The 26,204-nt window shown below is 42.6% G+C and overlaps 1 protein-coding gene across 5 annotated transcripts in view; it reads left to right on the top strand.

Annotated features, from left to right (window-relative positions):
- The first annotated feature begins 4,330 nt into the window (after window positions 1-4,330).
- malrd1 (MAM and LDL receptor class A domain containing 1) overlaps window positions 4,331-26,204 on the top strand; it is a 93,514-nt gene continuing 71,640 nt past the window's right edge. For 2 of the 5 annotated variants that reach the window (XR_002196502.2, XR_002196503.2), the window contains exons 1-14: window positions 4,331-4,639; window positions 4,924-5,996; window positions 8,796-8,933; window positions 9,089-9,177; window positions 9,294-9,455; window positions 11,721-11,817; window positions 16,237-16,386; window positions 17,323-17,481; window positions 18,209-18,314; window positions 18,803-19,170; window positions 20,013-20,467; window positions 23,081-23,168; window positions 23,268-23,447; window positions 23,837-23,993. Coding sequence is in view for 3 of the 5 variants with exons in the window: in XM_020044867.2 (XP_019900426.2) it covers window positions 5,822-5,996; window positions 8,796-8,933; window positions 9,089-9,177; window positions 9,294-9,455; window positions 11,721-11,817; window positions 16,237-16,386; window positions 17,323-17,481; window positions 18,209-18,314; window positions 18,803-19,170; window positions 20,013-20,467; window positions 23,081-23,168; window positions 23,268-23,447; window positions 23,837-23,993 (2,324 nt within the window). In the remaining 2 variants the exon portion in view is untranslated. The remainder of the gene's footprint in view (window positions 4,640-4,923; window positions 5,997-8,795; window positions 8,934-9,088; window positions 9,178-9,293; window positions 9,456-11,720; window positions 11,818-16,236; window positions 16,387-17,322; window positions 17,482-18,208; window positions 18,315-18,802; window positions 19,171-20,012; window positions 20,468-23,080; window positions 23,169-23,267; window positions 23,448-23,836; window positions 23,994-26,204) is intronic. The other 3 variants (XM_020044867.2, XM_010902748.4, XM_020044868.2) reach the window with 2 other exon arrangements.

Here is a 26,204-nt window from a genome sequence, read left to right as displayed (position 1 = left end):
CAGCTGGGGATTTTGAGCCTACTACTAGCAGGAGGGGGAGGAGGAGTAGATAGGAAAACTTAGATATTGGGCTTTAGATAGAAGTTAGTTAGCTAGCCAGCTAATTAACTGGAATTAACCAGCAACTGTAATACATCTAAAACCACCCACGGGTGGAGTAGTTACTGGGTAAAACAGAACAAAGTAGCATGAACCGTGACACCACTTTTGGTAACCCTGATGGTCTGGTAGTCGAGGGCTTGGACACACCAAACTACATACACTGTATACAAAGCCAGTAATCTTTATTGATATTTCATAAAGGGCATATCATGCTATAAAACAGCTCACAAGAGCTAGGACAGGCTTACCGAACCAGAACCAGGACACCTCTCACACTAACCATGATTTAAAAAACGTGACACAGCACACATAATAGAAGAAGCACAACACACTAATGAAAATGGGACAGCACAGTCAATGGCAATGGCACCTCTAATTGTAATAGTGGGACCCAAGGCCCATGCAAAAGCAGCTTGAAGATAATGTAACACATTGTAAGGACCCCATACACTTAAAGACAAGGCAACCCACCCCAACTAGATTACACACCTTGATTTACTAATAATAGGGAACGCCTGCGGAAACACATACCAATTCTAAAATCCTAAACACACAAGACATAGACAAAACATAAAACTATAAGATGAGGTTTAAAACCTAGCTGCCCCGTAACACAGCTTCGTTTCATTAAACAGGGAAGTGGGCCTAGTGGACTCCTAGAAACCCCATCTATCTATATTTAATATGACTGCCCCCTCAATACCTATCTTTATCGCCTGCTGGCCTAAACAGTAATCTTAACAAGATTAGCTGCTGGAAATTCCTCGGCTGTAAACCTGACATGACCTCCCTGTCTTCTTCCGTTGCATTTCCATCTCTGTGCTTTTACAGTCTGTCTGAATCTTAGACAGAGTCTTTAAAGTAGTCCGAGTCACAAAACTGACACAGAGATGGCTGCTCTGAGAGGAAGTGCAGCAGCTCCACTACACTACCATTGAGTCAGTCAGTTAATTAATGTAGCTAGTCTATGCTGCAGGTTGTCAATGTCAATTCAAGCCCTATTCCTAAACTTTTGTTGTATTTGTAGCTACTTGAACTTGTGTTCTCAAAAGTAAGTTGTGTTCAAAAAATGTGCCTAATCTCAAAAAAAATTGAGATTAGGCTACCATTCATGATTTTATCTAAATTTGCTTACTTGTAGACCAAGATGGGCAGTCGGTTGCACTTCACGAGGCCCAGTGTCTACCCAGTTTCTCAATGCAAAGAAGACAAAGGAGCTCCTTGTGGATTACAGGAAGTCTAAGGTCTGCAGTCACGCACCAGTTCTCATCGATGGCACTGAGGTGGAGCGTGTGTCCAGCTTCAAATTCCAGGATGTCCACATCTCTGAGGACCCCTCCTGGCCCATCAACACCTCAACCCTGGTCAAAAAGGTGATGCAGCGCCTTTACTTTTTGAGGAGGCTGAAGAAGGCCCGTCTGTCTTCACAGATCCTTGTGGACTGATACTGCTGCACAATCGAGAGCATTGTGACAAACTGTGCCACAGGGTGGTTTGGTGGATGTTCGTTGGCTGACTGGAAGGCCCTGCAACGGGTGGTGAAAACCGCCCAGCACATCACTGATGCCCAGCTCCCAGCTATCACAGACCTCCTGTGCAAGGGGTGTCTGCGTAGGGCGCAACGCATCACCAGGGACCTTTCATATCCATGCCACAAACTGTTTGCCCTCCTCCCATCAGGCAGGCAGTACAGGTCTCTTAGTTTCCGCACCAGCAGGCTCAGAAACAGTGTCTTTCCATCTACTGTAACCCTGCTGAACTCTGTGACCCATCACTAACCATACCCACCTGCCCTCTGCTTAGTACTGCCTCTCAGGGACCTTGTTGCACTACTCCCTTTGTACTACTGGATTCTGACACTGCCTTGCAATGTCTGATAAGGACGTTTTCAGTTGTTACATTTACGTGTCTACCTCGGGAACCTTGTTGCTGCTATCTCTGCATCTCAGTTGTACATACTCACTTCCAATTTGCTTGATTGCACAGTGAGAATTGCCATTTGTCCGTGCATTTGCCTTATCACATTATTCATTGGGAACTATTCACTTCCCACTTGTACATACATTACACCTAATACTTGTAAATCTTCTGCCCTGACCTATTTGCCTTCCTTGCTCATTTGGAATTGCCATTTGGACTGCATTTGCCTGTACACTGCACACCTACAGTGGATATAAAAAGTCTGCACACCCGTGTTAAAATGCCAGGTTCTTGTGATGTAAAAGAATGAGACAAAGATTAATCATGTTAGAACGTACTCCACCTTTAATGTGACCTATAACGTGAAAAATTCAATTGAAAAACAAACTGAATAACCTGGTTGCGTATATGTCTGCACAACCTTAAGATAATACTTTGTTGAAGCACATTTAGATTTTATTAGAGCACTCAGTCGTTTTGGGTAGGAGTCTATTAGCATAGCACATCTTGACGTAGCAATATTTGCCCACTCTTCTTTGCAAAAGCGCTCCAAATCTGTCAGATTGTGAGGACATATCCTGTGCACAGCCCTCTTCAGATCACCCCACAGATTTTCAATTTGATTCAGGTCTGCGCTCTATCTGGGCCATTCCAAAACATTAATCATCTTCTGGTGAAGCCATGCTTTTGTGGATTTGGATGTGTTCTTTGGGTCATTGTCGTGCTGAAAGGTGAACTTCCTCTTCATCTTCAGCTGTGTAATGGACACCTGAAGGTTTTGTGCCAAAAATGTCCTGGTATTTGGAACTGTTCATAATTCCCTCCCCCTGACTAAGGCCCCGGTTCCAGCTGAAGTAAAACAGCCCCAAAGCATGATGCTGCCACCACCATGCTTCACTGTGGGTATGGTGTTCTTTGGGTGATGTGCAGTGTGGTTTTTGCGCCAAACATACCTTTTGGAATTATGGCCAAAAGGTTCAACCTTGGTTTCATCAGACCATAACACATTTTCCCACATGCTTTGGGGGACTTGATGTTTGTTCTTTGCAAGAAAAGGCTTCCATCTTGCCACCCTACCCCATAGCCCATTCATATGAAGAATACGGGAGATTGTTGTCACGTAGCACACAGCCAGTACTTGCCAGAAATGCCTGCATTTCCTTTAATGTTGCTGTTGGCCTCTTGGAAGCCTCCCTGACCAGTTTTCTTCTAATTTTTTCATCAATTTTGGAGGGACATCCAGTTCTTGTCTCTGTTGTGCCATATTTTCTCCACTTGATGATGACTGTCTTCACTGTGTTCCATAGCTTTGGAAGCTCTCTGCGGACCATGGCTTTTGTTCTGAGATGCAACTAAGAAAATGTCAGGAAAATCCTAAACGAACAGCTGAACTTTATTTGTGATTAATCAGAGTCACTTTAAATGATGGCAGGTGTGTAATGACTTCTATTTGACATGAGTTTGAATGTGATTGGTTAATGCTGAACACAGCCACATGCCCAGTTATAAGAGGGTTTGCACATTTATGCAACCAGGTTTTGTAAGTTTTCATTTTTCCCCCTCGAAGATTTCAGTTGGTTTTTCAATTGAATTGTTCACATTATTGGTCACATTAAAAGTGGAAAAAGTTCTGACATGATTTATCTTGTCTCATTCTTTTACATCACAAAAACCTGGCATTTTAACAGGGGTGTGTAGATTTTTTATATCCACTGTATACATTCCACTTGTAACATACACTATACTTATAATTTCCTGCCCTCTTCTATTTGCACTTCTGGTTAGATGCTAACTGCATTGTTTGTACTGTACTTGCACTGTTCAATGACAATTAAGTTGAATCTAATCTATAAATCAAATCTAAACAACTCTGTTTAACTCAAGAAGATCTAAATGCATTTCCACATTAATCTAAGATTTAATGGTTAATAGGCAACTATGGAGAATTGCATTTTTTGTTATGCTATTGAGCAATTCAGTTCTGTCTTGTAGCACATTGTGACAAAACTTGGGTGAATGATGTGTCTTACTGTTGAAAGCTGGCATTATAAAAACGTTGTTGGTTGGCATAGTTGTAAATAATGCACTTACATGTTTAGTATATGGACTATCTGTACAACTCGGGAATATTTAAATACTCCCCCATGAAACTGACAGCAACGGTTAGGCTAGTACTGTGGGTAAAACAGCATAAGTGGGGGACAACATGTGGCCTTGAGTTTTGCATGTTTATGAGATGTCTGTGGACGTCAGATGTTGCTCTACTGTTTTAGTATTGCCGTTTGACTGGTGTTACAGAAAAAAATGTTTTTGCAGCACCTCTGTGGGCTACTTCTGTAATCGCCATTGGATGGTCTGCTGAGCCCAGCTGCGAGCTGAAGTAGTCCATTTAACATCCGTCACCTCAGCCTCTCCAAGGGGCGGAGTAATCTCTGGACCTCAGTCTTCATAGTGAAAACTTTCCCGTCTGTATAAAAAGGCAAAAGTGATGCGATTAAGCCAACTCAAACAAATAAAAATGGAACATCAAAAGTCTGGGGGCTGGACCAAAAAGACCAGGGTTAACGACGCTGCTGGAGTGGATAGAGGCTAGACCAGGATCTGTAATAAAATACAGGTGAGAAAGATTACAGTTAGACATTGTGAGACAATTAAAGAAAATTAATATCGGTGAATGTTTAATTTGTCCAGGGAATAGTGTTCCCTTTGTCCTGTTTGACACCACATAACTACCAATACAGATTAATTAGTGCCTTGATCTGAGCCGTCCAAATGGTACTCTCTTCCTTATATAGCGAACTACTTTTGCAATGAGCTTTATTCAAAACAAAGACATGCACTAAATGGAGGATTAGAATTTAGCAGGTACCTTTTGCCTTGCCTTGTTCTTCCTGGTTTTAGTTCCATCAAGCTGTTGATAGCCTCCCTCGTCCCAAGGGTAATTAGGCTTACTGGCTCTCCTACCAACCGGCCACACGCAAGTAATATCCTTTATTGATTAATGTGAAATGAGATTATGTTTGAACATACAATACAATTGTAATGCGTAAGTGGGCCTGTCGGGCAGAACTAACAGTCATCTTTTTGAAGTTCATAATCCATATAGAGTTTATCGTTCTCCTGTGCTACAAAGCCCTTTTACTTAATTGGTTTGCTCTTATCTGGACCCCGCAGTGTAGTGCTTTGTCCATTATGTTCATGTTGCCCGGCAGTCTTAAATTGTAATGATATCCGATTGAGGAACATGCTGTTGACTGTTGAGATGCATGTTTGAGTATTTTAATTCTGTTATTTTTTTATTATTTTTTTGCAACCACAGAACAGATTCACAGTCAGGGATATGCCCAGTGCATAGACACACACACACACACACACACACACACTAACAAGAGAACTTTCTGGGATCACAATTTACTTCAATAAAATATATTTTCTTACCTTCACCACTAAAAGCCCATTTCAGCCCTAACCCAAATCTAAAAGAATAATTATGTAAATGAGGAGTAGATATTATTTACCATGGATTACTATACTCGTGAGGTCCACAGGTCTGCACACGCGCGCGCGCACACACACACACACACACACACACACACACACACACACACCATTGAGTAACAGTCATAAAATACTTTTATTGACCAGGAACAGTATGTAGAACACGCGTTTACTGTCAGTCTAAGTAAACTTTCTATGTAAGGCACAAGCTTCGTCGCGTTCCTCAAAATAAACGTTATGGTTTTATAGAAGTGACGGACAGCCGTCTAGGACTAGCCTGGGTATTGGAATACTGTACCAGATGACTGTACCACGGAGGCCTCTGTGTCCGCTAGCTTGCTCTTTGTTGTGTGTTTCTGTTTGTGCTGGTGCTTTCTGGCCTGGTGAGTTCACATGTGAACAGGGTCAGAGTGTAACCGAGGACCGTGTGTGTGACTTCAAGAACGACTGCAGGGATGGCAGCGATGAAAGAAATTGTGAGTGTGTCTTTTTTATTGTTGATTACAGGACATATTAACACATTTGAATAATTATGGGATGTGTACATTTAGAATTGTGTGATTAGTGGACAGCTCTAATATTTCAGGTATGCCTGGTTAGCATGTAAAAGCAAAGCCTCCACCTTTGAGGGTACATACAGCTCCGGAAAAAATTATTTCCTTTCCAAAAAAGTCGAAAAGGAAGGTTTTGAGTGAGGAACAGAAGGGTTACAATTAAGAGACCACTGCAAATTGAACGCTTCTGTTACTCACTCACAACTTTCTTTTTCAACTTTCTTAGATACAATATTTTTTACCAATAGTGTGGTATGAAGGTGCTGTCATACCAAATTGCTTTTTAAATATGATCTTTTAACTTTGTAAGGTGAAAAAGATTTTTAAAAAGCTTTCTGATATAAAGAGTTCTTTGTAATTACCTGGACAGTCATGTCCCCGGTCACATATTAAACCTAATCCTGAACAGTCCTAGAGTAAACAGTCAACCATAATGGAGATTTTTCAATGAACTTATCTTTTAGTCAAAGACTAGGATTAATGTCGACAAAACCATCCCGAAAGGTTTGGATTTGACATCGAACAATCAAGATGAGATTAAAGTATAGACTCTCAGCTTCTTTTCTAGGGTATTTATGGACATATTGGTTTTTACCATTTAGAAGTGAAAGCACACTGTATACCAATTCCCCCTAATTCAGTGCACAAAACCTTTTGGGACAGCTGGCTTCCTGTAAATTACTCTGCCTGCGTAACTAAAACCCAGTAAGGTAACATGCGCCCCCTGGGGTAACCAATATGTACCTAAACACAATCAAATAAAAGCTGAAAATCTATATCTTAACTTTGTAGAGTTTTTTGGATTATAGAGCCAACAGCCAAAAAACATTACTTACACAGTGCATTGTATATATTGACAATGTAATTTGTTTCATGAGGTTTGCCTTAGATTGCCACTCCCTGTTGTACATCAAGCTTCCATTCTTATTTTCCTGAGGGACTTTGTCTGATTTAAGAATACATTCTCAATCCTGTTACCGTCAGCCCTGTTTCTTCATTTTTTACCAGTGGGAACCTAGTTTATTCATGTTTTATTCAACCTTTGGAAAAAGGGAAAACCTTTTTGTGCCCTTTAAATCAAAATGTTAAAATGGGAGTGAAAACACATTTATACTTTTCAAAATGCACCCCTTAGGTGGAACAACATAGATATTCATTTAATCTGAGAGCAATTGAAATTCTTACATCAGATATGTTATACATAGATTATGTTAATGAAATAGATATAGAATTGAATATATTATAGCAATAAGGACCCTTTAAGGTGGTATACAGTACATTCAGAAAGTATTCAGACCCCTTGATGTTTTCCACATCTTGTAACATTACAGCCTTATTCTAAGATTAATTGAAATAAATGGAACAGTTAAATTGGCTGAATGCCAATCCACATTCAGTTATTTGAAGTTATGACTTCAAATAACTACCCAGTATACCACTGCTAATTGCTGTATCCAAGTACACCGAACTGTGCTTGGTATAAGAACAGCTATTAGTGCAAATAGACTGTGTTCTTTTCAAGGGTATAGTGCAAAGGGTATAGAAAGTCACCACCCCTTTCCAAAATGTTCACCTTTTGTTGCCTTACAGCCTGAAATGAAAACACATAAAACAATAATTTTTTCCACCACATCAAAGTGAAAAAAATGAATTACAATTTAAACAGCTAAATATCCTAATGTATTATCATAAATGCTTTTTTAATGTGTTATTTTTGTTGTTGTTGTTTTTTACAAATGAACACTGAAAGCTATTGGATATTACAGTAAGTGTTTATTTGTAAAATATAAATTAAAACATATTACATATATATTATACAAATAAACATTTACTACCCAAATTAAATACTTTAGTTTGACTTTCAGGTGCCTAAGACTTTAGCACAGTACTGTAAATCACATGCACTCATTCAAACACATAGGCTGGCGAACCACATGATTGCCAAAAATATATAGCTCTACTGAGACAGATCAATATTGATGATTCTAGGTCTCCTGTGCATCAGTTCTCATGCATTCCAATGCAATATGTCCCAAATGACAACCTATTCCCTATATAGTATACTGCTTATAGTGCACTATGTGTTCTCTGTCTCAGGTAGTACTTTTGCTCTGTCCAGACAGCTTGACATACAACAATATGGCTCCCTCATAAAACTCCCCAGAGTTTATTTCGCAAGGTTTCCTCAATAAACCCTTTCCCTAGGAGCGACTGAGTTACCTCCAAACACTAAAACATATTAACCCCAAAGGTTTACCCCAGGTTAGGTGTAGTTGTAAAGTGACACTTTCCAAGCAGATCCAATTGCTGCTGAGCTAAGGATTCTTTATGATGCCTTTAACCTTCCGTGGTATGGGAGTACCTCGGAGGGTTCTTAAATGACCTCTCCCAGTGTGAAATATACATTCAGACTGAGTCCCCAAAGGGCCGAGCTGTTCCCTTTATTGTGAATACAATTTGGGGAGACTGTTGCTTTATGAGAGAGAAATGAGGCAAGCTAGCTGTTTGGACAAACACAAATTGTTAGTAGTGCCACAAATGGCACACTATTCTCTATGTAGTCTATTACAGTACTCTTGACCATTGCCACGATGTTTGTCCAAAAAAGTGCTATTACAAAGAATACTAGCATATACAGTACTTACTGAATACATCCTGGCTGACCTGCTGTTTTCTGTGTTTATTCATTTTCTTTGTGGTTTGGGAAAAAAATCTGTGAAGGTTCTGGATATGGTAGATGTGACTTTGAGGAGGGTTTTTGTGACATGTTACCCAACGCTGAAACACACTTAGGATGGACCAGAGGTGTGGGGATCAACGCCACTGGGCCAAAACATGACCATGCCAACAACCAATCAGGTACCGCAACGATGAGAACCTTTTCAGAACTTACTTTTGCAAACTATGTGGGTCTTTCCTTGAACATAAAAAAAATACTTGAAATATGAAGTTGGAGATTTTCTTTCAGTGTTACCCTCTTTTATGTAATCTCCAACTATCTCACCTTCCTCCAGCTTATTTCCTGTTGATGCTGCCTGTTGAAGGACATACAGCCAAGGCTTACTTGTGGAGCCCTCTGTTCCTGCCGTCGAAGACATGCTGGGTAAAAAGAATACACCTTTAATTGGATCCCCTGCTCATAACACCCGGTCTATCCGGACATTAATTGGACAAACTGTCTGTCCCCAAATGACATACCCTGTCTTCTTCACTCTGCAGATGACATTCTATCACCACATAGGAGCTGTGAATGGCTATTTACAGGTTCTGACCGGAAGAAAGACACTTCAGCAGAAGCAACTGGTATGGAACCAATCAGAACCAGAGACACAGAGATGGCGACGGACCGTGATACCTTTCTCAATTTCTCACCAGTTCCATGTGAGTATTAGCCCGTTTCAGTACATTCACCTGTTAATCCCAGTCACAAATCAGGCAGTTTCTGACCTCTCAGTTTGGTAGATTACATGTACAACCATCAACGGGATTGTAGACATCGCAGAGCTGAATGTCTCCTGTTCTTTTGGCATTCAAAAAAGCCAAGCCAGTTCTGAAGGAGTGGACCGCGTGAGCTGAAGCCAAGCTGAGATTGCACCAATCCCAGGCTATGTCTACATCTCCAAAGTAGCTCACTTGCTAAGAACAGGGCAATTGTAGCAGCTGAGTTGTGGGTTTGGCTTGTTCCAAAAATAATTAAAATGTATACAATCAGTACTGTAACTGCTAAATGATTTAAAAGTAAAACAAATAACACTTCATACATGTGGACTATTTTTGCTTTCTGGTTTTGCTGCTATTATCTGGTATTTCCTGCTTGTGTGGTTGCTTGTCTTGCTCCCATCTTCACACCCGTATCCACTCGATAGGTTCAGTTTTGCTGCAGGGGTATTGGGATAGCTTACCGCGCTCACTGCCTGTAGATCATTTTGTATATTGGCGCTTTGCTTTGGCAGCGAGCTACCTTGAAAAGGGCACAGTCTATTGCCAAGACTTGCATTTAATTCATTTAATAAATGTCTGAATTGAAAATGTCATGTTTGTCTTTCTAAATTGTCATTATTGACCAATGAGGCGTATAAATCTGTCAAGGCAAGCATAGCAGAGAGACTTGAATGGGCACAGAGGGTTCTGACCCAATTGGACTCCACTCTGGCCATCTGGCCTGAGCTGAAACCTGTTTTCAGTCTTGTCTTCCTCGGCTTTACAGAAACAGGCCTGCTCCAATACCTCTGTTACCTGGTGCCTCACCTCTGTCTCACTCCCTCTCTCCCTTTGTCTGTCTTAACCCTCTCCCAATCTCCCTGTCTCAGCCCTTCTTTCTCTCACCCCTCCCCCTTCTCTCTGTCTCACCCCCTCTCTCCCTTTGTCTCTGTCTTAACCCTCTCCCAATCTCCCTGTCTCAGCCCTTCTTTCTCTCACCCCTCCCCCTTCTCTCTGTCTCACCCCCTCTCTCCCTTTGTCTCTGTCTTAACCCTCTCCCAATCTCCCTGTCTCAGCCCTCTTTTCTCTCACCTCTCCCCCTTCTCTCTGTTTCAACCCCTCTCTCTCTTCTGTCTGTTTAAACCTCCTCTCCCCATTCCCGGTGTCTCACCACACATCCTTACCCCTTCTCCCTCTCACCACCCTCACCACCCTCTCCCCCTTCTCTCTGTCTCACCCCCCTCCCCGTTCCCTGTGTCTCAACCTCTTTCCCTCTTTTCTGTCTCACACCCTCTATTCTCATTCTCCCCCCCCTGGTCTCACCCCCTCTCCCTCTACTTTCCGTCTCACCCCTCTCCTCCTCCTCTCTCTCACCCCCTCTCCCCCTCCTCTTTGTCTCACCACCTCTTCCCCTACTCTCCGTCTCACCCCTCTCCCCCATCTCTCTGTCTCACTCCCTTCCCACTTCTGTCTGTCTCACCCCTTCTCCCCCTTCTCTCGGTTTCACCCACTCTCCCCATTCTCTGCCATCTGCTTCTGGGCCGATCAAACTCCAGATCCCAAAACATGGCTGAAGTATATGTAGAGGTCAACTCTACATATATGCCGACATTCAGTTTAACTTTCAAACACAAAGAAATGAATTTTTTTGATCATTCATGTTAGAATATATTTTTTAATGAGATGAGAGTTTATATTTATATGGATTCAATGATCGGGAATGGACTCCGCCCAGTGATCGGTCCATCAAAATAATTGTAACATGAATCGGTTTAATGTCTTGACAGAAATGCTAAATTTAGGGTCGTACTGTAATGATTCAGAGATGACGAGCAACTGATTCATGTGATCATAAATCAGATGGGTTGTAAAACTCTACCATGGATATTATAGCCTGTGGACTTTGTACAGAACATCTAAGGCTTTAGGCTGATAACAGACCATTAGTTATAAAGGTTTTGTAAGATCAACACAACACTCACCTACTGTTGGCGTACCATTAAACGCATGCGCACGCACACGCAGTTGATATTGTTCTGTGGTTAAGTGTGGTTCTCCGGGCACATGTACCGTACAGCTGCAGCGTTAGTTTGAATCTGGGCCACTGCTCCTTCAGCAATCACCCACCCCCAAACCTTTCAAACATTATCTATCTGTTAAATGTCATTAATGTTATAAAAATAGCCAAAAAATTATAGTAATGCTAGTCATTATGTTGTATTACAGGTAATAATTCAAGGGGTGCTCTCTGGGGACGGTTATCCCTCAGAGACCTTGGCGATAGATGACATCTCCTTCAGTGATGGCTGTGTAGCTGTCCCTGGTAAGGGTCTTTCTCCGTGCACACCCCGCCGCATGCAATGATTACCCTCAGACAATTGCAGTGTTTTAAATGTCAATATGAAATACACAGCGAAGGAGTTTCCCTACACAGAGACATACAGTCGGAAGAGCAGGAAGGGAGTATACATACACAATACCGTCCTGTGAATTAGTATTCTGCAGAGAAGGATGCAAAGGGCTCAGTCAGTCCATAATTCCAATTGTAACTGTCATTTAGGTTCTTTTTCCCTAATAAACCAACTTTACTTGGCAGCCCACTGAAGACTTTTAATCATGAGATAGTGAATACGCTCCAAAGTGCGAATTCGCCGTCATGATTCATGGGTGTTGGCGTCAAGGACTGAACGAGAGTGCTATTTGCAATGTCCTATTCTGCACTGTGTACAGGAGTCTGTGGAAGCCTTTGTATGCATGTAGTTGCTTGATGGACATGCATTTGTGAATGATAGCCCAAAATGTGAGAGGTCCCAGAGCTAAAGAGCATTTGAATGAATCCTGTTGCCTAATACATTCAGCAAGTACGATTTTATGCCCTGTAGATAAAGATTGCTATAATTACAGGCTCTGTGACCACTTTCGGTAGTATAGATTCTTCTTGGACAACTACCAAATTTGAGGACCGCCTTGGAACATCATCGTTATTGTAGCCCATCGACATACACCCTTTAATACAAGAAGGGGGGGGACATCTAGTTTTTGAGTTTTCCACCCTTGCTACCACAGCAATATTTCTCAGAACCAAGAACACCATAGCATCTTTATAGTACACTTTACGACCTTCCTAATTCACCAGGGAGCATGATTTGCCCTCTTCCCATGTCTATAAAACAAACAGTGGTCATAACTTCTCTATTGATTTTCTTGTTCTACCTTCAGCCTGGTACTTTTGGACTCCAAAGTTAGCTCTCGTAGTTTCAGGGGGCCAGAAAGACATGGTGTTGGTCGTTGTCTAACAAGAACACATCCACTGTGGTGCTTGCCCAGCACCAACAACTAACCTCCAGCCCCAGGGCTAGTACCAATAACTAACCTCCAGCCCCAGGACTATCACCAACAAAATAACCTCCAGCCCCAGGACTATCACCAACAACTAGCCTCAAGCCACAGGACTATCACCAACAACTAACCTCCAGCCCCACAACTAGCACCAACAACTAGCCTCCAGCCCCACAACTAGCACCAACAACTAACCTCCAGTCCCGGGGTTAGTACCAACAACTAGCCTCCAGCCCCAGGACTAGCACCAACAACTAGCCTCCAGCCCCAGGACTAGCACCAACAACTAGCCTCCAGCCCCAGGACTAGCACCAACAACTAGCCTCCAGCCCCAGGACTAGCACCAACAACTAGCCTCCAGCCCCAGGACTAGCACCAACAACTAGCCTCCAGCCCCAGGACTAGCACCAACAACTAGCCTCCAGCCCCAGGACTAGCACCAACAACTAGCCTCCAGCCCCAGGACTAGCACCAACAACTAGCCTCCAGCCCCAGGACTAGCACCAACAACTAGCCTCCAGCCCCAGGACTAGCACCAACAACTAGCCTCCAGCCCCAGGACTAGCACCAACAACTAGCCTCCAGCCCCAGGACTAGCACCAACAACTAGCCTCCAGCCCCACGACTAGCACCGAAAACTGGCTTCCAGCCCCAGCACCAACAATTGGCTTCCAGCCCCGGTACTAGCACCAACAATTAGACTCCAGCCCTGGGGCTAGTGCTAACAAATAGTCTCTCTGGAGTGATGGCATTGGCCCGGTCAACTGCGACAGACAACAAACTCGATCCACTGCGGACAGTCGTGGGTCATCATAGGGTCTGTGTTATTCACTTCCAGGACTGCCTGATCACACATCCCACCCTTTATTTTCAGTGCTTTTTATCCCTTTCAGTGAGTTTTCAAGCAATTTATTGAGGCATTAATAAAATTAGAGGGCAAATCGGTTAAGTGGGAGAGATGGGTGGAGGATTGAGAGCGAATCCTCCTGGGTTGGAAGCAAAATATGGTTTGAGCTGGGAGTGTTGCAGCAGGACCATGGGCTACTGCATCTGAATCACATCCCGTTGTTTTTCATTGGACACACCTGTAGCTAAAAAGCATGCTGCGTGCGCTGTAACTAACATAGCCTGTAGCTAATTAGCTCGACTGATACACAGCTCGCCAGAAGTTGACATTTCAGACTTTTTTCCCTTCATAGCGCCACAGAACACCAGAAGTTGACATTTCAGACTGTTAACCCTTCATAATGCCATTACGATATTTTTCAGAAGATCCATGCGTTGAGTCGGTCGGTTGAAAGTACTGACCCGTCGTGTCTACTGATATGGATCTTATTAATGTAGACAGCACACAGCCCTGAGGCACCCCTTTATTTAACTAAGCCTAATCAGATTACACCTCAGAATACAAACTAACTCAGAACCAATTTCACAATCCATTCGGTAAACTGGATGCCATGGATTAAATTTCTGCATGGCCCGACTTGTGTTTTTCGACAAGAAAAGCCTATTTGGATTTGTGGCGCACATCTGCTTCATTTAACAATGTGCTGTATTGTTCAGTTACAGTGACTTCTGTATGTACCACGTCTTTTATTATTCAGTGCAAAAATGTAGCTGCCAATTTGCAGCTGTGAATTATTGTACTACAACCGGTATACAGTACATTCACAAAGTGCTTTGATATATTATAATGGGGTAATAACCATCAATAAGGTGAAACTGTAACCATGCAGACAATGCAGACATAATGCATTGTCTGCATTTTGTCTGCAGACAAAAAAAATAATATTGTAAACTGACCCTTTTAACAAATTCTTGTTCAAACAGCACAATGCTCTGAAAAGTGTCAATAATAACCTTGGCACATGCACACATGCGCAGCACGCACACTTGGTGGGTGTTTGAAAGACGGTTCTCTCAATGCTCCACAATTTTGGCACACACTTTCAGACTGAGAGTGGGTCGGGTTGCTGACTCCAACAGTCTGGGTCTCTCAGGCGTCGTCCAAAATGGCACCAAATTGTAGTGAATAGATGAATAGATAGCAGTCATTTATTAGGAGGCAACCTGAATGTTTGTCAGTTGGTCACAACTCATACTGCTTGACTCAGTCCACGAGTCCAGGAGATATTCTTTATTAAAATATATTTTTACCCAATGAAGACCACCACAATGTACCTGATACCTCTTCCAAAACAAATTCTGATGATTTCATTTTAAACCTATATGACTCACAGTCACAATATTGCACTGGTTCACAGACCTCTCACAGGAACCCCCTGCACCACCAAGTATTGAATCAAAAGCTGGTGCATCTGATTTAACTTGATCTAATCATTGAAATCTTGACATGGTGAGTCAGGTGTACTGGTCCAGGGCTTCAAAAATATAGAAATGGTCCCAATATCCCAGAACATACTTGTTTATTTAGCCTGACTTGCAAAGACAATCGTTAGTGTGAGTACCGAAGAATGTAAAGCAAAACATCTTATATCCCGTCAGGGGGAGAGGATTGTGAACCACTGGTGTATGATATCCTAATATAACAGACCGTGTGCGACCTTCATTTACATAGACTGGCCAATACCAAACTGACTCTAGACAGCTACTTGGAATATTAGCACAGGGTTTGGTTTAGCCAGGCTTCCACAGACATTCTAAATGTGTTAAAACACATCCTTAACATACTAAAAACTGACACAACTTACAGGTACAATGGTTTCCAAGTACAGAGGAAATATCCATGACCTTCCCATACAATAACAGTACATTCCGTGCTCATTTCTTTTGCATTCTTCTCCCTTTTTGTTCGAAAGTTACTGTCATTGGAAATGGAGGCAATGAAAATAGAAATTTACTGTCATTTTTTTCAATATCCTGCCTGAACTCTATGTAAAATTTGACTATTGAATCACTTTTCCAATATTTCTCATTTAAAAGCCAGAATTACATTTCAGTTTAATTAGGAGATGGAGTCTCTGGCTTGATATTGATCTAAAGTCAACGCTCTCATTGGTTCTCATTACTTCACGCTCCAATCAAAATCTTCTCTGCCATAACAACTTAATGTACTTACTCTCATGCAGGGAAAAGACACCTCCAAGCGAAACTCCTCTAAACTAAATGAAAAATGTACGTGTTGAGAATTAGGGCTTTTGTTGAAGTTCCTAGATGTGGTACAACTCATTCCATAAGGAGGCTGGGTTAAGAAAAGCACTCTGGTGTATTACTTTCTGACCAGTGTTCAGTGGTTAGGGGGCTATTTGGTATACTGCCTAAAAGGCTTCCAATACACGGTACCAAGTCCACATAACAAGCTGTTTACTACCATTGATAGCACTCTAATGTATTGTAATGTGTGTCTTCCTACTATATAATCTCTATCTCTATTCATTCCTAGCCACCAATAGCACTGGGTCCCCATTCACACCCGCGGTTCCAAGGTGCCCCTCTGCTTCTTTCACCTGTGCCAATGGGGACTGTATTGATGAGGACAAAGTGTGTGACTTCATTCCACATTGTCTAGGTGGAGAGGATGAAGCCAGTTGCCGTAAGAACCCTGTTGCCAAGGAACAAACATATCACACTTCATATCCACTAAAGCCCTTTGGTGCACACTCAGTTATTCAGATTTCTTTTTCTGTCACAGTTGTAGGATGTATCGGTTGTATGATTACCATGTTTGACCCTGTTAGGTGTTTGGTGTAGATAGATTTCTAAGATATGAAATAATCAAACACAGGAGGCCAGGGTTTCATTCCTATTGAAGTTAAATTTCACCATATGAGAGTCAATCAATCCATGCATTGACACAGCTTGAATTGACCCTCCCTTTTGCTATGGATCATTAAATCCACAGTGTTATTAATTAGATTTATTGTGGAGTAGTTACTTTTCACCGGATAAAGAGTTAAAAAAATGTCCAGGGAATATCACATAAAAGCATTAAAGACCCTTCTACTCAAGTGGTTGAACAAGGAGGCAAAAATCCTCTCAGAGCATTTGGCCCATTTGAAATGCTAACTAGAACTAGTCTGGCTGACACTTGACTCAAAGTCTTCTTGACTTTAGTCTGGAAAGGGTGTTTTGATGTTCTGGGCCAGAGGTGTTGATAATTAAGGGATGTGTCCTCATTCTTCAAAGAGGTGTATTCCGCTGTTTAGATATCCCCATTGCGATTAAATGTATTACATTCACTAAAAATCATCTCAACGTTCATGTGTACTTGTTGCTTGGGTTGTTGTTCATGCAAATAGCTAATAAGAACCAGTCAAAACGCTTGCAAATATTGAGCAAATATTGCTGTTACAATAGACCCCAGTCCAGACCAGTGAGTCACAGCTCCCTGCTCAGTGATTCAAGTGGGGGTCGCTTCAGCCAAGCTAACAAACTCTGCCCTCTCCACAACCGGTCACATTAATTTTTGCTGTCACGTTTTGAGTGAATGAAACTCCATCTCATTCACCTGTTTTCTCTTTTCATCCAGCCTCCTTCTGTGACTTTGAGGGGGACTCCTGCGGGTGGCGTGAATATGAATTTTCCCAGGGCGATGGATTCGACTGGGTCAGGGGCTCAGCCGGGAACGTGCCACCTGACTACCAGAGCCAGGTCCCTCCTCTGGATCATTCCACCAACAGCAGTCAGGGTAGGAGAGGTTAACAACACAACACTCCCTGCAGCACGGTGACACTTGGTAACATGGTAGCTATGGACCAGGGTGATGCGTGAGGCTTTCTAACGACGTCAGCAAACCACGTGTAACACCTCGAGCCAGAGCTATGTAAAGCTGTGGTCTAAAAACAGCAGTTATCTCTGCCCTCCCTCGAAGCAAGTTAATGGAATAAGCACAGAGGTGTGATTGCCTGATGAAAAGCTGTTATGGAGTCGATTTGGCACTGTCGGTTTGGAAATAAGTGGCTGAGGAAAATAATATGACTTACAGATTGAATCAATCACTTGTTCAGAAAACGCCCCAGCTCATGTTTTTTGAAAGTAGAGTGCCAGAGAGAACAGCGGTGTCTGGAAAGGGAGAGTCTTTCCCAGGCATCTGAATAATAGAGGCAAAATCGACATTTCTCCCATCAAGTATTAAAACAGCACACCTCTATGCAATACTTCACTCACTAGTAAACGTTATATAGTTTTCCTTCTCTGCATTTTGAATGTGTGTTTTGTCAACTTCTTCCGGAGGTAAGGTAATTTACGTAAATTCTGCCATGTTTTTGTTTTGTTTATTTTTGTATTAGGTGTGTCCTTCCTGCCTCCATTCTTCTGTACATTACTCTCAGGCATTTTCCAGGTGTCGTTTATGCTGTGTTGCATACATCTTCTCTGCCTCTGATATTCGGATTATGTCTCATTTGTCATTGCAGGACACTTTCTCTTCGTTTTTTTGAACAGAAGCAGTATTTTTCAGAGGGCTATTCTTCGGGGGCCCCAGTACCGCCAGTCAGCCCCTGGGTGTACCATGACCTTCTGGTGAGAATGCTGAACCTGTTGTCTCATGCAAGCCATTTTATTCCAGATTAATTGTTTCTACTGTAGCTCTTAACACAAAGGCATGGATTGAAATTGTTCAAAGTTCAAGTATACTTCATTCTACACCTATCTACACCTTTTTTTCTCCCTTTAATTTTCACTCTCTGTTGCCCTGCTGCCCTGCGGTTTCCAATTCTCTTGGTATTGAGGTACTCATCTGATTCAATCCCTTTATTACATTTACTGTGTATGGTTGTTCCCTGTCAAAGGACATGTTGCAAAATGTTGTATGGATGATTGGAATGGTCTGTTTCGCAGAACGTTTTTATACCCTTAATGTGGGGGATGTTGCATTACCAGTACGAATCAAAATGCTGTTACGTATCATAATGGACTCCTTTGGACCTGGTCAGGAGTCCAGAGTATATAGTAAAGGTTGTCATTTGGGAGGCAGACCATGTGTACCTCTGTTCTCCACTGCCATCTAGGCATTACAACTCTGGCGTGTCAGTTGGCGCTGCGGAGCTGTCCCTGCGCATTGCTGGCATGGACAACATCACCATGCTGTGGCAAACGCTCTACAACAAAGGCAACCGCTGGAACCGGGTCACGGTGCAGCTGGGCCGCATAACCCAGCCCTTCCAGTTAACCCTGGCCAAAATCAGCCTTGGTGTGTTCGACGGAGTCTCTGCCCTGGACGACATCGGCTTCCAGAACTGCTCCCTGCCCCCGGCGGTGGAAATGTGCCCCGGGCGCTCCCACTTCCACTGCACTCAGAGCCGGGCGTGCGTGGAGCGACTGCAGCTGTGTGACCTGGTGGACGACTGCGGAGATGGTTCGGACGAGGCGGGCTGCTGTGAGTCACCGGACAGTCGTGGCAGGCGCAGGCAGGCAGGAAGGCAGACGCACTAATGCAGGTCGAAAACTTAACCGTACAAAAACACACAGTCAAAGTTGTGTACGGTAAGCATGAGATACAGCACTTGGCTAAACAAAGCATGGGCTTTGTCTGTCTCACAGTTTAGTATGCCACTGCAGTCTTGGGGTTCAAATCCCGGTCATGGCCGTATGACGGGAGTCCCGCAGAGGGCGGAGCAAATTGTCTCAACGCTGTCAGCCGTGTAAAGGCTTGTGTCCTTTCGCATACCTGTGTCAGCATTGGAGAGGGAATGGATGGGAGTGAAAGATAACAGGCGGGCCTGGTTGGTGTCATAGCGTGTGAAGTGTCACCTTTTCTCACATCTATGTGCGCGGCTCTGCTCAAATGAGCCTATTCATTTACAGAATGGAAAGATTAATGGATGTGGGTAGTAGGCCTTCCTGGAAAAATTATTTGAGAAATTCCCCTCGGAAAATAGTCCTCAAACATGATTCAGTCAAGCTGACTTGCTAACATTTTAGCTGACAAAAAAATATGTTGTATAGATAATATCTAGGCTAGTTATTGGTCGGTAAACATAGATCAACATTGCATGCCTGATGTGAATTGACAAGTTCAAAATCACCTGTGCAGTAATGACGCTGTTAACACTGGCCTTCCATGTGACCCCGATTGAGGGTTTCTGCTGTTTTCTGCGATGAGGCAAGGCCATGATCGCAATTGGGACATCGTGAAATTGGGATGGGATAAAAACGTTAAAAAAAGATATGTTTAGGAAATTTTTTAAAATTGTCTTAATTTCCTCTGTGCTCTCTCAGCTCCAGAGCTGATGTGTGACTTTGAGCAGGGCTTATGCATATGGACCCAGGAAGAGAGGCGTGACTTATTCGACTGGACGCGCATTCAGGGCCCGACACCCACCCTCGAAACGGGTCCCTCAAAGGACCACACCCTGGGCAACGTTAACGGTCACTACCTCTACATAGAATCCTCCAGCCCCCAGAAGTTTAAGGACACGGCCGTGCTGGTCAGCCCAGTGTTCCAGCCTACCCTGCTCCCTGGGGAGAGTAAGCCCACCGAAGACGGTAGCCCTCGCCACCGGTGTGTGTTCCGTTTCCACTACCACATGTTCGGGTCTCATGTGTTCCGCCTGGCTGTGTACATGAGGACCACCAAGCCCAGTCGTGGTCACATGCTGTGGATGCGATATGGTGAACAGGGAAATATGTGGCTCAGAAAGACCATCTACCTCAACAGCGCTAAGCCTTTTCAGGTAACTCCTTCACTCGGCAGAGAAGTTCCACGAATATGTTATACTGAAGTTTTCAAGTAGTAAACAAGCCCCATTTATGTGGTGTCCATTTTATGAAAACCTCAGATTGAAAACCAGCCCTGCTGAGACTGAAGGTGTCCTTATGTGAGGGTTGGTTCATGTTGAGAATCCTAATGTCAGTGTGTTCACTGCCTAAGAGATGGTACTAATTAGCCTATATGCTGTGGTTCACAAGACTTATTTTAAGTTCCTTAGGACTGTAATTGCATTGAATCAACAATGACTTTATTATGACAATGACTCTTTTGGCTTCAGAACAGCTAGAATTGTTTAGGGGATGGATTCATACTGATGCGATGGTACGATGCAGTTTCATCAAATGACATTCAATACTGTTGTCTCAGAGGAATGTTTTTTGTGAAGACTAAAGACATGCTGACAATAGCCGAATACATTCCATCCAAAATATGTGGTATCAGGTTGAAGTATACTGAACTGGTATATGGCCATATATTAGATTTCCATATTAGATTTCCATATGGGACTAGATCTGTTTCTTCTTGTTTTTAGTGGACTCCGGTGCGGAGAAGTTGTGGTTGTCTCCTGCGATTGCCCGTAATGAATGATACATTTGTCTTTACGCAGTGCTGTTTTGCACTGCTCTGTAAAACAGTTATTGCCACAGTTGCTTGGACCTCTTTCTTCAACAAACTTTTTTGCTCACATGTCTGCCCAAGAAGTCTGACATTTCTGATATACTGTAACCGGCGTGCCTGGCACTTCAATCCTGCCAAGTTAGCTTATCTCACTGGGTTTACACATCATTCAGCTGAAAATAAGTTATTGGCCACACAATGGGTTGACTAGCTAGTTAAAATATAGCTAATACAGAAAATATTAAGAGACTACTGAACCTTTTTCTTACCTATCAAGAAAAGTTGAAAAGGAAGGTTTTGAGTGAGGAACATAAGGGTTAAAATTAAGAGACCGATAAGGTTATCAAGAGTTGGAAATGCATTGTTTCTCATGTTCTAGAAAATGTTATACGAAATGAGTTGAATTCCTATTTTACCCTATCTCACCTGTGGTATAACTATAATCAAGCAAACAAACCCTTTTTGTATGCTTGTGCTATGCTTGTGCTAGGCTAGTGGTTCTGGACAGAGATGTATAGGTACCTTACTACTAGGTAGCTAGCTTGCTATTTGGAGAAATGACCTGTCCAGGAGAAATATGGTCAACAGCTCGCTTATTGAGTCTATATCAGCCTGTGTATTCCTCCATCGCTGGAAAGCAATGCCTATATTTATTTGACTTGTGTCCAGAGCTTTATCCCTATTTCTTTGGGAGTGGCAATGCTATGCAATTAACTACCAGACTAAAATAAACAACAGAAAATAATCAGTAAGATGCTGAATGTATGAGCATGAATAACAAACAATTTGTAAAGTACTCTATTTCAAATAACATATTTTCTTAATACCCTTAAATTATTTGTGTGTTTGTATGGTGGCAATCCTACAAATTGCTTCTTTATAAAAACATTACAATTGTGTTGAATGTTTTAAAGCAGTCTTTCTTCCCTCCCTGATGCTCTGTCTTTTTGCCTGTTGCTGCTGTTTGTATCATCTAACCACATTAATGATTTAGTTTTCTTTTAAGTTTTATGAAGTGTAAATGAAATATAACGCTACTGTGGCAGCTCTGTTCATAATTTAAATAACTAAAACATGCACAAGCAATCTCCCTACAGAGCATATTGGACAACAACAGAGGTTCTATCTTTGCCATCTTCGCAACCATTTTAAGTAATTTTTGACCAATTTTGCTCAGAGATAACCCTGTTGTAGAGTAAACCGTAGTACAGTAGCAATTATACCACTTACCCAAATGGGAACTTGGCAACTGGGAGAGCTAAGGGGTGAGTATTCAAGCACAGGTAGACTTCTGTCTATTCAGTTGCTTTACTTCAATGTAACACCATGGAAATCAAGTTCACCCTTCCATTATCAGCCTAGTAGAATTAGCCAACGAGGTGGGCTGGAGGAGAAGAATAAACACACTGCAGGCTCTCAGCAGGCAGACACACACACACACGCACACAAACTGCTGTATCATCCCGCTAGAACAGTTTAGCCTCAAGGCGTGTGTTAAGTTCAAATAGAACTGAGGTGAAGGTGGTCATTGATAAAAATAATAATAATAATAAATCCCACGATGTTGTTGGAGAGAGAGGAATTGTTGTGTTTGGCTGACTGAGGATGACAGAATTCAAGAAACTTCTCCACAATGTATTTTCCCAGAAATATCTTGACATTTAGACTCCACATTTTTGGGTTATACTGAATTGACAATGTATGACCGCATGGGGTAAATAGCTCTTTCCTGACAGAGCTGGGCAATAAGTTGAATCTACTAAGGAGGTCAGGATTATGATACAGTGTATAGTGTTGTTGCTGGTAGACAGTCCTTGTTATCAACTGGCATCCTATTCTGTGGAACCTGGTTGAACGAAGTGCACTGCCCGATTGGGGTACCTTTGGGGGATTTGGCCAGATTAGCACACACCGTGTCCTCTTTTTATATATACCTGACCTTGTTGTCTGTTGGCAGATTCTGATCGAGGGAACAGTTGGTGATGACTTTAATGGAGACATTGCCATTGATGACCTGTCCTTCCTGGACTGTAGCCTCTATGATGGTAATTAGTGTGCTTGTGCCTGCCAGACAACTACAGCAATTCAGCATACATCTCTTTTAAATTACAGTTGACGTGGCGTGTTCCTTTGTTCCGTTCCAGGGGACCTGCCCTCCGTGAGCCCCACCACTCCGTTCCCCCTGACGGACGCCCCTACCATTCAACCCCATGTCTGCCCAGAGGGCGAGTTTGTATGTGGTGCACACGGGGAGTGTGTGGACAAGAGCAGGGTGTGTGACTTCAGACACGACTGCTCCGATGGCTTGGATGAACAGCACTGTGGTGGGTAGTAACCTTGTTCTCTCTGATTAGGGTCTGTGTCCATCAGGTTTTAAGTCTTGCTTCAGGTCCTAGTTAATCATGCAAACTCTTTAAGTGTGATCGTAAAGGCCAAACTGATTCATACACACCTAGCCCAGTCCATTGGCTAATGTTTTGCCACTTTTTTACTATTGCACATTCATCACACTTTTTTGCTCTCTGTGTCTCTCTCTGTCTGTCCTTTTTGTGCACTGTCTTTATCCAAGAAGACTAAGAATGTTGCCATGAATCATATTGTTCTTATTGGTATAGTTTTATTGTCATTGTATGTCTTTCATCCAATATCGGGTATTTTTGAGTTTTGACAATGGCAATTTGTGTATTTTCTCTCTTTCACTGTGTGTCTTCAGTGAAAGAGGTGTGTAATTTTGAGGAGGGTGATCCATGTGGTTGGGAGAGAGTCTATCCCACTCCCCCTGTACTCCATTCGTTCCGCTGGCTCCCTGATCAAGGCGACACCATTCACCTTGGAGAGCAGTACCACCGGCCCGTCAATGACCACACTCTGTGAGTCACACACACACGAATACGCATGCACACACACACACGCCACGTACCAGGGGCAAAACGCCATGCCAAACCTGTGACTGATGGCGTTTCTGTGATGGTTTCCTGCGCAGGCTATGATTGCCTGTCTCAGGCCCTAAGGGCTGGTAGTGTGAGCAGAAATGGCCATCACTCCATTTCTTTCATTTCCTTTTCTCATGTAGCCAACGGGAAAATCGTTCCCCTTCCCCTCCTCCCTCTCTCCTCTACTCCTGTTGCGGTTCTTTCCTCTTCACTAGCAGATGGTCGGTAAACTCCTAAAGCCATGCAGGTAAGAGGAAGATTCTGTCGTCTCTACGCCCAGGGGAGCTTCCTTCCTCTTGGGTAGTGAGTGAACAGAGTCAGGGCCTGGTCTACAGAAGGCTGAGAGGTTATGGACATGGATGGAAGAGCTTAGACCCCAGCCACTAATCTTTCTTCTCATGTTAGTAAAGGATGACTGCGTCTAGTCCTGGTCTAGTGCTGGGAGAGATGGATGACTTCAGTAACATGCCTCTGTACCTGCGTGGTCAGGTTGCAGTGTGTGTGGACTGTGGAGGCTTCACATTCTTACATCAATCAAAGTTTAATGGATGCCCCTCTTCCCATTTCTAAATTATGATATCCTTAAGCATCAAGTGAATACGTACACAAGTCCGTCTCTTATCAGACTTTACCATTACAGGTTTTTCGATGATGCTATTTACTCCTATTTCTTACCCCATTGAAATCTATTTTTTCAGTCATGTCAAACAATACCTGTAAGCATCCCTAAACCATGTGGATATCTGAGAAATCCCAACCACATTCATTGATAAAGGTAACCCAATTTTTTTAATATTCATTAAATAAACTGGAACCATCTATGCTGGGAAAATTTACAAAAACAGAATTTCCTTATGTTCAGAGAATCAGTATTGCCAAAACTTTACCATCAATTTAAATGGCTGATATTTTTATCAGGTGTACCATAACAGTTGCAAATTATTCAAAAATCTTTCAAGAGTCACATTGAAGGGTTCCAACCTTCCATAAAGATTACAAACCTGGTCTAATTTTGTCTTAACCATATGGATGTAGGTTTAGACATAATGCCAAAAACATAAGACCTATCCGAGGACCTCAGGTTGTTATTTTTTTATGGACATGAGTATGGGAGGAGGTACAAAGTCATTTCCAAGCAAGGTAAAACACGCAATTCCACTGTCTGATGGATAAACTACAAACGCAGAAAAGTCCATGCTGCTGGCAATCCATAAAGGTTTGGTTTTCCCACCAAATTCGGCACAAGAGCTGATCGAAAGATGCACATAGAAATCTCTAAGGACCCAAGGGTAAGATCGTGGGATTTTCAGACCTCTCTTGCCATAATCAATGTTGCATTGCATGAGACAGTGAGTTAAAAGAGACTGCAGAAATGTGGCATCCATGAGAGATCAAGAAGGAAGAAGCCTCTGCTATCAAAAAAAGACTACAGCTGGGTAAAAACCAAAACTACTGGGACAGTGCGCTCTGAACATATGATGTGGAATTTTTTGGCCGCAATACCAGACACCATGTTTGGCGAAAACAAAAAAATGGAAGAACCTCCTACTGTAAAGCATGGAGGTGGCGGCATTATGATTTGGAGCTAGTTTGCTGCCTTAGGTTATGGCCAAATTGCCATTATTGAGTTGACCATGAATTCCATATTGCACCAGAGAATTCTTGAGGAGAATGTTTGGCCATCTGTCAAAAACCTGAAGCTAAATAAAAACGCACAAGAAAAGTCACTACAGAATGGCGCAAAAATAATTTGGGTTATGGAATGGCAGAGTCAAAGCCCATCTGAATCCTATCAAAATGCTGTGGGGTGACATGAAGCGGGCCAAGAATGCATGAAAGCCCATGAACATGACACAGTAATGTATATAAGTGGGAAACAATCCCCCCGAAACAGCTACATTAAGTTATTCAGTCAAAAGAGGCAAAACCAGTTATCAAAGTCCAGTTTTAAGGAAAAACGACAAGGAAAAATGTACTTGAAGAATATTATCAAACACAATATTATCAAACAAAGTTATTGTTGTAATTTATTGATCTCACGAGAACAAGACAATCAGCAAAAGGCCATGCGTTGTTCTACAATCACGTTGTTGCCGTTTAGCTAACATACCTCACCAACTTTACCTTGAAGTCATTTGTAGCTGTGCC

Source organism: Esox lucius, chromosome 21, assembly GCF_011004845.1.
Source record: "Esox lucius isolate fEsoLuc1 chromosome 21, fEsoLuc1.pri, whole genome shotgun sequence".
NCBI classification, from domain to species: Eukaryota; Metazoa; Chordata; class Actinopteri; order Esociformes; family Esocidae; genus Esox; species Esox lucius.
Note: the sequence above shows the minus strand (reverse complement) of the source record. Positions and strands in the feature narration are given on the sequence as shown.